Source organism: Triturus cristatus, chromosome 4_2 (genome assembly GCF_964204655.1).
Source record: "Triturus cristatus chromosome 4_2, aTriCri1.1, whole genome shotgun sequence".
NCBI classification, from domain to species: domain Eukaryota; kingdom Metazoa; phylum Chordata; class Amphibia; order Caudata; family Salamandridae; genus Triturus; species Triturus cristatus.
In genome coordinates this window covers 533,166,316-533,178,999 of record NC_140586.1, presented here as the reverse complement: position 1 = coordinate 533,178,999, position 12,684 = coordinate 533,166,316, and the positions used below count along the sequence as shown (strand labels likewise).

The 12,684-nt window shown below is 48.4% G+C and overlaps 1 protein-coding gene across 1 annotated transcript in view; it reads right to left on the bottom strand.

Annotated features, from left to right (window-relative positions):
- LOC146834664 (DBIRD complex subunit ZNF326-like) overlaps window positions 1-12,684 on the bottom strand; it is a 228,115-nt gene that overhangs the window by 134,177 nt on the left and 81,254 nt on the right. Inside the window, exon 6 of the mRNA XM_085602152.1 lies at window positions 8,085-8,232. Within this exon, the coding sequence (XP_085458278.1) occupies window positions 8,085-8,232 (148 nt within the window). The remainder of the gene's footprint in view (window positions 1-8,084; window positions 8,233-12,684) is intronic.

The following is a 12,684-nucleotide window of genomic DNA, read 5'->3' as shown; positions in this document are numbered from 1 at the left end:
AAGCCAATCATCCAGGTAAGGGTAGACGTGAATGTGTCGTCGCCGTAGATGTGCAGCCACTGTAGCTAGGCACTTGGTAAAAACCCTGGGTGCTGTTGTCACACCGAAGGGGAGGACTTTGAATTGATAGTGCTGTCCCTGAATAGTGAACCTGAGATATTTCCTGTGTGACGGGTGGATGGGTATGTGGAAGTACGCATCTTTGAGGTCTAGTGTGGCTAGGAAGTCTCCCTGGCTGAGCAGCGGGAGAACCTGCTGTAGGGTGAGCATATGAAAATGCTCTGACAGAATGTAGTGGTTGAGGGGTCTCAGGTCTAGTATAGGTCTGAGCGACCCGTCCTTTTTTGGGATCAGGAAGTACAGGGAGTACACCCCTGTCCCCTGCTGGTTGACGGGCATGACCTCTATTGCACCTTTTTGCAGCATACTTAGCACTTCCTGCTGCAATAATGCTAAGTGCTCTGCGGACATAGGACGGTGCTTTGGCGGTATTGTGGGTGGAGTGGAGGTTAATTCGAGACAGTAACCGTGCTGGATAATATCCCTGACCCACCTGTCCGTGGTGATGGTTTTCCACGTGGACAGGAACCGCTGGAGTCTCCCCCCGCCAGGTGTTATGTGGTCGGGGGAAGGGAGAGGGCGTCACTGTTTGTTCTTGGGTGAGGACCTGGTGTTGCCGTAACCGCGTCCTCTGCCCTTGGTGCTGGAGCCACGATATCCACCTCTGTTTTTATCGTAGTTTCTCTGTGTGCCCCCTTTAGTGTATTGCTGCTGTGACCCCCTGTCCTCTAGCTGCTCCCCTATTCCCGGGGCGACGAAAGGAGCCACAACGAAATGTCTGCGTTTGCAGAGCCCCCATTGACTTTGCAGTGTCAGTGTCTTTTTTTATTTTTTCTAAGGTGGTGTCAACTTCTGGGCCGAATAAGTAGTCTGGGTTGACTGGCTGATTTAGGATGTTGTTTTGAATCTCTGGTTTGAATCCGGAGATTCTTAACCAAGCATGTCGTTGTAACATGACGGTGGTGTTTATCGCCCTCGCAGCTGTGTCGGCAGCATCTAGTGCGCACTTAATGGATGCGTTGGTAAGAAGTTGTCCCTCTCTGATGAGGAGCTCAACTGCCTCTTGGTATTCGTCTGGCAGATGCTGGAGTAGTGACTCTAGCATGACGTAGTGTGAACGATCATAGCGAGCCAGGAGGGCCTGTGTATTGGCAATGCGCCAGATGTTTGCTGCTTGAGCTGCAATTCTCTTGCCTGAGGTCTCCAGCACTTTGGACTCCTTGTCTGGGGGGAGGAGCATCGCCTGTTTGCGAGTGGGCTCGTTTGCGAGCGTTAGCAACCACCATGGAGTCCAGAGGTAACTGACCTCTAATGTACATAGGGTACCCGGGCGCAGGTTTGTATTTTTTTTCAATCCTGGGGTTTAGCACTTGTGCCCTGGTTGTTTCCTTGAAAATGTCCTTTGCAGGCTTGAGAACACCTTTGAACATGGGCAAAGTCTTGACAGTTCTCTCGGAGGAGGCGAAAGTGTCCACCAAGAAGTGCCCTCAACTGTGTCAGAGTGGAGTTGCACTCCATGATTGGCTGCAGCACGTTCTATGAGGGCATTGAAGGCAGCAGTGTCCTCTGTGGGAGATGTTTTTGCGCCGTAAAGCTGCGTGTCCTGGGTATCTGTTGCGGCACCCAGGTCTGCAGAGTCATCCCAAGCTTGATCTGGGTCCTGCTGCTCTTCAGGATCGATATCCCTAGGGTAGGTGGTATCATCACCTATGTAATCCTCCATTGCGTCCATGTCGGAGGGCGTAGGAGAAAAGGACTGGGGATCCGGATAGGACGTGTGCAAGCGTTCGTATAGAACCGGTTCCGACTCTGCAGGCAGTTTCTGCTTCAGAGGGATTCTGTAAGAGTCCAAGGCCTGCTCTGGCGTGACCTTCCGTTTTCGGAGCATGAGTCTGCCAGTGTCGGAGTCGATGAATTGTGACGGTGAAGGCTCAGTAGTAGAGTGTCCAGTAGATGGGGACCTTGTCTGGCGGACACGTGTTCGGATCTCGAACATCTTCCGCGCCGTGGATGGCGGCAAACCAAAAGTGATGTTGGTTGGTGCCGAGGGTGCCTTTGGAGCCTTGTTCGGGTCGGGGCCCGACGTGGACCGGAGGGCTGCCCGTTCCCTGATGTGTTGCAGTGACGACGCGACTTGCCGCACCGAGAACGCCGAAGGTTCTTTGGTGCAGAGTGGTTCCGTAGAGGTAGGCGTCGACTGCTTCGGAGCCACAGCGTCATCGATCCGAGGAGAGGTATTAGCGGTCGACGGAGCCGATGACTTGACGCGTGTCGCTGCCTTCGAAGTGGACTCCGATGGAGCGGCCATCTTGACTTTGGTGGTCGGGGCCGACCGCTTCGGTGCCGGGGGCCGAGGCGCTTTTGTGGGACCGATGGCCTTCCTTTTCGGGTCGGTACCGACATCCGCTGCAGCGAGTTCAGCGCCGAAATCCCTTTTAGTGCGTTCGGAGCCGATGGTCTGTGCTGGCATCGAAGGAGTGGAGGTCTTCGAGGTCTTCGAGCCGACCACTGCCAGTTTCACTTTCGGTTTCTGTGGAACTGGTGCGACGATTGGTTTCGGTTTCATTGAAGGGAAACCAGTCTTTTTCGGTAATAATGGCTCGCGCTGGATGTTCGAAGGCGGGGCCGAAGAACTTTGGGATTGATCTCGGGTAAGGCCCGGAGGCGATCCCTTGACCGGAGCCGTAGAATGACGCACTTTGATAGCCTCCGTTTCGACGGGTAGGCCCGGCTCTTCACCAGAGCTATCTTCTTCGGCCCCAAAGGCCTCATCGTAGTCTCCTACCTCATCGACGGCTTCTTCCCTGTGAAAAAGCGCTTCATCGGCGTCTTCCGATCGGGAATTGTGTTCGGAAGCGGGGCTGGAGTTTACTTCTTCCACGCTTTCAACATCTTCGTCCTCGGTGCTGAAGATGTTGGCCGGGGCCGGTGCTGATTGCTCCGCTTCTAATCTCGCTGCCCGTCGATTCCGGAGAGTCTTCTTGGATCGGAATCGGGCACAGGCCATACATTTCGATTTGTCGTGATCCGGCGAGAGACATTTGTTGCATACCCGGTGGACGTCGATGTGTGGATATTTGGCGTGGCATACAGGACACAGTTTGAATGAGGTCCTCGATTCCATCGTCGATGTAAGGTCGATGTTCGGATTAAACGGATCTGAAAAACTGGAAGAAGTTTCTAAACTAAGCAAGAAAGCAGTCGATAGCGAGCGGGAACAGTACCGACGAAAACTAAAGGCCTTTTGGCCTTAAACTAAATTTTCCTAACTTGAGCTAAGATAAGCACATCCGAACCCAATGGCGGAAAAAAACTATCTAAGGATGGAGAGGATGCCCATGCGCACTGTGGTCCAGGGGAGAAGTCACCTATCTCAGGATACTTCGAAGACTCTTCCAGGACAACAACGTGCAAACATCCGGACCCAACACTAGGCGGCGATCTATGCACAGATATGAATTCAGCAGCCCACATGCCTCGAACTCAATGTTTCATGTTCACATCAGGTAGCCCTCCTTAGGGGTGGAACTAGCCTGATAGGGAACACGACCCAAACTAGCTAATTTTCCCGCCTGTCCTAGTGCCAATTAGGCCCAGGCAGGGAGTGGCATTTCCTGTCTGGGGAAAGCCTGGGTTGCATATCAAAGGCGGCAAAGGCCTTTGAAGCCTACTCCCTCGATATGCTGATCACTTAAGTCATCCTGCGTGGAGCAGGCATGGTTTCAGCCCTCAGAGCACGGGATCTTACCTGCAGGGGTCAGAAAATTGTCTGTGATGGCCGGCTGGTCTACACCATTCAGCCCGTGTATTAGTAGTTGGCAGGTTTTCACGGGGCACCTCTAAAGGTGCCCTCTAGGTGCATGTATTAATAGATCCACCACCGGAATTAGTGTGGGCTTGTTAATACGAGATGTTTGATACAAACATCTCTGGTTTCAGTGAAGCAGTCATGTAGCAGGGGGACTCGTAATTACCAGTGTCCAGCACATGTACTTAAAACCGGCTTCCCTGTTCACTTGCAATATCTAAGAATCGACTTAGACATCAAAGGGGCATATCTGCTCACGCAGATATGTCCACACATGTATGATAGTTTTCCCTGCCTCAGGGCTGTAAGGCCTGCTGTAGGGTTGACTTGCCTATACAGCATGCATTGTCTGTAGGCATGGCACACAGGAGGTTTGCCATGTTGTGTATTCACTTTTCTCTGCACCATGCAATGTAGTCTGCAGTGGCAGTTTGCATGACTGTACTGAGGGGTCCCTTAGGGTGGAATAATACATGCCCTTAGGGACCCTCTGTAGTACTCCATGCACTGGGTACCATTTATTAGGGACTTACAGTGGTGCTTAAGGCACTACCAATTGGGGGAACAACTGTACAGTCTTATGGAAAGAGATCTAGCACTGGGGACCTGGATAGCAGGAAACCCGTGCACTTCTGTCAAAAATGCTTCAAATGCCAGGCAAATAGTGGGGTGTGAACATGTTAAAACGGGGACCTTTCCTACAATCTCAGTCATAATTTTTTAATCAGGGCATATGCAATAGTAGTCTGGGAAGGTTACCACAATTTTTCAGACCATGCATTACAAAAACATGCTTCCGACTGGGTTTTCACTTCAAGCAGTAGACCCACTGAATTGGATGCATCTGCTTGGCCAAAAGGCTTCACTATGCCAAACTGATATTTAGAGATACGGTCTAAACGAAAATGTAAAATCCATTATCTCCAGGACCATCATTAATATTCAATAAACAGCAGAGCGTCTTTGAAGGAATGTTGACTAATTGCGGTGGATAATGTGAATTTTAAATAAAATACACTTGTTCTCAATCTCTGACACAAAGCAGTCAGGCTTAAATCAAAGGCAACGTGTAAAGTATTTAAAAGCAGTGCATACACAGTAGAAAAAGTTACAACACAAAATGTAACAACCAATTATACAATACAGGGAAATCATGAATAAGATAGGACCCAAAAGACAAAAATCCAACAGAGGGACCAGGAGGTATGAATTTCTATAGACTTCAGTGAAAATAGTGCTAAAAAGCCCATGTACCAATGAATAGCCCCTATGAAAGTCTGGAAATCAAAAAGTTCGAAAAAGTTTATAAGTCTCAACACAAAAGGGACTGTCACTTATTGAGACGAAAAATCCTGCCTGTATGTGCCACCTCCAACAAAGAATGGGAAACTTGACATGGACAAACCTGAAATTCAATCCGATGCCATGGAATGTATGGTCAGATAAGTCTTTCCCACCAGACCTCTTGACGCTTGAGGAAAAGTTTTGCAAAGTTTTCAAACTTTCTTCTGATGTCCAAACAACCACAGGAGTAAACTTCTAAAGTCCCCAGGACCTCAGGGGAGGGTACTTTCAAACTTTCAGGAAGAGGCCAACTGCAAAGTCCAGTCCAGGTCCAGTTGCCACTGGTCAGCTGGTCACTTCCAGGAAATGGCCTCTTGCAGTTGACTGTGTCCCCCTGTAGCCACAAAAAGGGTCCGCTAAATGACCATCTTGTTTTATCCCGAGTACTAGAGGGTGCAGGATCATTCCTTTAGTGCTCCACATAGGTAACAGCTAGCAGGTCTAGTCCTCTTCTGCAGGTCCAGACTACTCAGAAGAGGTGCTGTGGAGTGCCATATGTAAGACTGGCATTGCTAGTGGGTAGGTAGGACTCCTGGACAACCCATAACCAATTACGTAAAAGATCCCTGGGAAACCCTGCATGTCTTTTCAGCAGTTCCTGTCTGCACTACTGCAAACAATCCCACAGTGCGCTGTATTTTTAAAATTCAAGCTAGAGAAACCATTCTTCCCTTTTGCAAAGCCTGTATGCCCAACCAGATTCAAGGCCAGGGTAATGTGCACTCCCTCCTGTGGGGTCACTCAAAACTGGTTCTGGGGGTAGCTTTTCTCCAACTGGATTTGGTGCCAACCGGACTATTGGGATAAAAAGCTGGGGCTTGCCAAGTGTTACCCAAAATTGGCTTGGGCAGGACAGGCCCCTTTAAGTTAAGTTCCTGGGCCCATCCTAACAGTTCTTCCAGCCAGGGAATGAAAACATATCCACACTCTCAAGCAAATGTCTCTGCTCCAAGAACAGTTTTTATACCACATTCAGGCCACGTACAGACTGGGCAGTTACTGGAGAGCTAATGCATATATTAGCCTCCTGCAGCTTCAGGCAGGCTAAAGGATACCTTTCTAAACGTTACAATTATAATATATTTAAATCCAATTTCACCATTAGATTGGATTTTCATTAAATTAAATGTCATCTTTGAAGGTGCACTGTAACTGGTTCAGGTATAATCGATTTTGGACTTTTACGAAGTGCCAACTACAGCCTGACCAGTGACAATGTCTGGGCCTAGTAACTGGGGCAGCATGCCCCATCAATGAAACACAAGTTTCACTCTGAAATATTATATACTCTGCCTAGTGTGCAGCAAGGTGTGATCAGGTTTTCCGACAGTCAAAAGGGTGATTGACAGGTCTGTGTAGCAGGGTTCAAGCTGCTATGTCAGTCGATACACTGTAGAGCGGAGGCCATGTTTTTTCTGCCACTATAGTGGATGCCACAATAGGGGCTGCTTTCCATAAGTGCCATTTAACTTTCTAAACCAGGGGTGCATTTCTGCACCATACATTCTGGCCTTACAAGAAAGAAAAATGTGGCAGTATGACTTGAAGCCAATTTTGGCATGTTTCAGGAGTCACAGTACATACACTGCGCACTGTAGAACAATGTTCCAGTGTTAGAGTTCGAGATCACCTGCAGGTGAGTCCCAAACAAAAATGAAAAAACGAGGGTTACCACTCAAAAAAGGTTCACTTTACAACTGCCTTCACAGCATCTATAACTCACAAAGGTATGCGCTTATATTTATGCCTGATAATATGGGATATGTTGAGGAGAGGGAGCTCTGTGGTCCACCACTTGCAAGAGCCCCTTGCTGGCTGGCAAAGGAGGCTCAGGATTTAAGGAACAGAGGCTACATGACGATTTAGCTAAGGGAAGACTAATCACACCCATCCACATCAAAGTAGTGCTCCTCAAACAGAAACACAAACCGACCATGGGATGGAAGAATCTTCGTCAGAGCTTTCTATTAAGCGTGACAATCCTGCAGTAGTAATCACACTGGTGGAAGAATGTGCTGAATCATACAAACTATGTACAAGGGGTTCCCAAATCAAGCATTGCTTCAAGGGGATACAGAGTGCAGAGAGAGACTCGGATGTGTAGAATTCACCTAGATCCCCAGTGAATGATGGAAGGTCAAAGGAAGACAGGACTGCTCAACTAAGCGCAGAACGAGAAAGCACAAAACAGACTGTGGTGAACCATTTTTCAATCTCGAACATCTGAGCTATAGAAGATCACTCGAAGGGCCTCAAGTACAAGTAGATCAATAAATTAACGAGAGACTATAAGACTCAGCATATGCAGGAGGTAGACTATCCTAAGCCATCAGAGAAATCAACACCTCCGGCCTGGAGTAGACAAACATCCTCAGTTTCAGAGCATGGCAGTACAAACTACTGGACTGGTCACAAGATCAGATGACATTCTGGATTGGTCAGCAGACGGGTATTACTGGGAAAATTAACTTTTTAATGTTTGACAGTATTGTGTCTTGTTAAAGAGATGTTAAACTACAAAATTTCTCTTAAGATATGGGAAGTGTAGCAGCTTTGAATAAGGCCATCGAAAGTAGTAACTAGGTACACAAACCATAATCCTTACCTCTATAGCCTTCAAACAATTGAGTTACCTTTTAAGTGAGCTAGGAAAACAATTAATCACTAAGACATCAACGTGTGACCTCTTCAATGCATTATTTGCCAATTCATGCACATCTCTTTAACTTTACTTAATCTTAACCATTCACATTAGAAATGCGAAAAGCAACACTTCAAGAAAAAGCATGAAAGGGCAAGGATGAAGTAGTACTTCAATGTGAAGGTCAATAGGTCGTATAATATACAAAGGTTTTGTCAAGCTCCAACTTACATGTAGAAATTCCATCACAACTTTGTCAAATTTAGTTTGTTTCTGAATATGATCCAAAGTTTCCTTGTGAATAGGACTTTCCAGATGAGCCTCAATTTCCTTTTCTTCAAATGTTCGATACTTGCAAAAGGAACACGTAAACGCCATCCTAGAAGAAACAAATGACTGAATTACAAGGTTCCTGGAATTTGTGGCTCTAATACTTTAAAAAGTGATCATACCCAGGGTGAAAAAAGTTTAGCACATGTGAACAATTACTCACCTTGGTAAACATGACGACAAAAATATTAATACAAATGAAAATATTTTCACATTTCATTGTGCAATATATGCTTGAGTAGTGCTTAGGATGTAGGCAAAACCCTAAAATGTTAAAGGCATTTAAAAAATTTTTTTTTTTATATTCAAGTTTTTTTTTTTTTTTATTTTTATTTTTTTTTTTTTTAAAAACCTTTATTTGTGCATCTTAAAAGAACAAATACGGGCCTACAACCGTCAGGCCGGCCACGATACAATGAAGCACTGATATCCACATTACATCCCCCGTGCGTCAATGGTCAGGATTAACAACGAGTTATGAGTCACATACTGGAGATATCTTTGACACCCGGGGAAGGAGAAGTGAAGGTTAATTTTAAGTTTTTAGATTATTTTATCAGAGAAAAGAGTCAATGAAGGATAAGAACAAAGGAGATTCGAGTCCGCAAGATAGCCTCACCACACGGGAGAGCAGCAACATCAGTAAGAACAACAATGGAAGTTAAAAACTCAAACAGTGAGGCGGTGCAGAAATATAACAGGATAGTCACATGAGCAAGTACGCACCCCGCCGGAGCCGCCCCCACTTGATCCACCCCACACCCGGACCCCGAATCGAAGAAAGTAGAGCGCAGAGACATAGAAGAAAAAAGGCCCATAGAACTAATTAAGAACAGAGTATTATCCCCCCACCCTACACCAATGCGGAGGCTACGGCCTACCCCCCCCCCCGACATAGTGCCTGTCGCCCAATGAACCCGAAATATAGAGAAGAGAGAAAGTGGGAATAGAGTAAAGAAAATAAGAAAACAGAAAAGAAGGTGGGGAGGAGCCCACGGGACACCAGAGCGCCCCGAACCATCAGCCAGTCATGGCCCCCACACACTGAGAGCCCACTACTCCAAAAAACGGCATGCGAAGATACCATGGCACCACAGTGTAAGCGAATGGATACAAGTCGCGATGAGTGCGCGCAAAACAGACATACAGTTCCAGTCCCAGGCCAGCCCGTCCATAAACCCTGTCAATAGAAGTCAGTCTAGCCCTGGCCCGATCGCGGGCGTGGGATTAAACCAGCCCCTGCATGAAGGCCCCGTGTCCCGAGCAGACAAAGACAAGATGGCCGCTCGTGAAAGGATGGTGAAGTAGGATCACGAAATGGCCGCCGACCATCGGTTGAGGTCCCTCTTTGCACCACATAAAATCCAAACCTGGCAATTAAGGTACAGGAGTTCCACAAAAAATAAGCCGCGGTCCACCGCGGACGGTTCCTCGACGCAGTTAGGTATCGCTCAACAGGATAGTCCAGCGGACGCGGCGAGGCAGGCAACAATGAAGCAGGCAGCCATGACCAGGGGGACAAAGTGTCCGCAGTTGAGGTGTAGAGCGGTGTACCCTGAGCGCCGGGAGCGCCAGGTGAAGGCATCAGTGTAGCACAGTCATACACCGCCGTTGCGTCCCCGCAAGTGGATAAAAGCACCGGGAGACCCACGCCCTGTAGATGACAAACTGTGCGCTCACGACCCGCAGCCGACAGTATGGGGTCAAGCCGCTCACTCAGCGCTTGCAGGCCAGCGCACATCTGTAGTTGGAAGTCCCGCAGGGCAGCCAGAACGGAGCCGCATGTCGGCGGAGGCTGGGCCCCCACAGCGGCAGCAATCCGGGACGGCACCGTGGAGCTGGTGTCCGCAAGAGGGAGGGCGAAGTGGGCAGCGGGCGAGACCGGAGTAGCACCCCCCAGCCTCGAGCAGGCACTCAGCGCCATGTTTTGCCGCTATACGTTGCAATGGCCGAGGGGGGGGGGGGGGGGGGGGGGGGGGGGGGAATCGTGGCAAGGAGTCAATTCCCCTCAGGTCTACGCCGCAACGGGAACGGCCGACAGTCGCTTCTCTTCTCGCAGGTTCCCTTCGCCGCTGGCTAGGCAATAGGCGAAGGGGGCAGCAGCATCCCACAGCGCGGTCATCAGAGCGGGGCAGGAGACACGCCGCACCGGGGCCCACCCCACAGCTCCAGCCCGGCCGGCACAGGGTGCAGAAGGTGTCCGGCCGTCCCTCTCCGGGCTCATCCGGCAGCGATCCGTGGTGCGAGGGGAGATCGGGACCGCGGGGCTCAGGTTAGCGCTCGCTGGTCCGGTAACTGCGGAGCTTCCAGGGGGCCAGCAAAGGCCGTAATGGCGCAGGATTTCAGTGCCGAAGACAAAAGCACACAGAACTCGGGCATCCGGGCGGGCTGAGACTCCGGGAAAGCGGCAGCACGGTCAGCGCGTCTTCGCACACGTTTCACCTCGAAAATCGGCGAGGATGGGCATCAGGATAGTAGTCCGAGGCCACGGACCGACGGAGCCGGGCGCTCAAGCGTCTGCTCCGGTCGCCATCTTGGCTCCTCCTATTCAAGTTTTATTAAAACATAAAACACTGAATAAAACGATTATATAAAAAAGGAAAATTAAAAAAAATTAATAAAACAGTTGTCACTTAACATAATTGCCATATTCTGTAAAGTTTAGTCTGTACAACAGTTTCCTGGTTTACATTTTGCATGGCATTTACTTGTACCTCTAGTTGGATTCACGATGCATTTCTCCATTATTAACCCCATGGCATGTTCAACGGTATTTTCCAATCCACTTTCTGATTCATTTAATATTCAAGTAACGCCTCTACTCGGGGGTGGGGGGGCTGCCATTTGCTTCTAGCAGCAGAAGCTGTGGGTTGCATTTCAGGTAGGCCTTTGAAGCTTCCCTCTCGAGCACTGTTCCGATCCTGGGGGAGGAGGTGTGACACCTCCACCCAGTATGTGCATCGTGTCTGGTCCCAGAGAGCAGAGGCTCTTAGCCAAGGGGGCCAGAAACAGGTCTAGTGTTGGCAGGCTGGCTGCAGCCAGTCTCTACCAAACCTAGAGACAGATTTTCGGGGGTCACCTCTGAGGTGTCCTTTCAGTACATGATTCAATAAATCCCACACTTGCATCAGTGTACGTTTATTGAGACCAAACACTCCTGGTTTCAAAAAAGCCATTATGGTGCTGGGGAACTCAAGTTGTCTAGTTTCCAGGCAATGTACTCTCTATGGCACTTAAAACATCCAACAATGGACTTAATTATTGTAGGTGCATATCTGCTCATGCAGGTATGCCCACACCTGTGGTATAGTGCACCCTGCTTGAAGGCTGGAAGGCCTGCTAGAGGGGTGACTTACCTATACCTTAAGAAGTGCCATGTCAACTATTTTGTCAGCACCAGGCCCAGCATGCTGCAGTGGCAGTCTGTAGGGCAGAGGTGAGGGGTCCTTGGGGACCCTCTTCATTCCCAATGACTTAGGCATCCATGTACCATTTACTAGAAACGTACAGGGGGCCTGAAGGGCCAATTGTTCAACAGTTTTATGGAAAGAACACTTGGAACCTGGACAGCAGGGACCCAGTACTCTACAGTCAAAGTTGCATCAAAAGCCAGGCAAGTGTGTGGAGGGGGCTGCAACAGAATCCCATTTTCTCACAAGTCACACTTTAAACCATACATATGCTACAAACTGTTCTTTACAGTGGTGAGTCTTCAGCTCTTTCCCAAATTGACGCAGGTTTGATGCAGTTCTGATTGGTCTAGGAATGCTGTTCCAGACCCAGGGTGCACAGATGGATAAGGCTTGTTGCCTTCTTTTTTATTTTTTTGTACTCCTATACCTTCATTCTGATGGTGTGCTGAGAGCCACTGGAAATGATGAGCAATTTAGCCCAATATAAGGCGGTGTCGTTCATGAAAGCCTGCCACTCACCCACACTGGATGCTCTTGGGTGTATGAGATGAGAAAAGGTTAAAGCCCTTTGAAAGATTTAGCCACATCCAACCAAGGAAGCATAGATTCTATTCTGGAAACTCACGAGGGTAGTAACCCATTTAACTTCCGAAACAAGAGATTCAGTATCAGTATATCTGCCACATTTGAAAACGTGGCTATTAGATGCTAGTTTGGGATGGTACTTAATCAGTGGTTTTCCTTAAAGGTACCAAGACCTCAATGGGAGGAAAAGGAATGTTCGTTACTGCAGCTTCTCAAATCTCTTAACTGTGCTTTCACTAAGTAATATTCACAAGTGCTTACGGCAAGTTCCTCATGAGAGTAGTTAATGGTCTCAAAATGTATGTGTGTGTGAGCCCCGGAAGTTAATTGCTACCACTAATAGTTTTAACAATGTTTAGAATAGACCAAATTCAACACAATTCAATTGGGCTCTTACTACCACTAATAACATTCGTTGATTCTGAGACCACAGAGTCCTGAATAACTAAATTGGGAGACACAGCTTCCATAACATTGCAATGCCCAAGATTTTCTTCAGCACC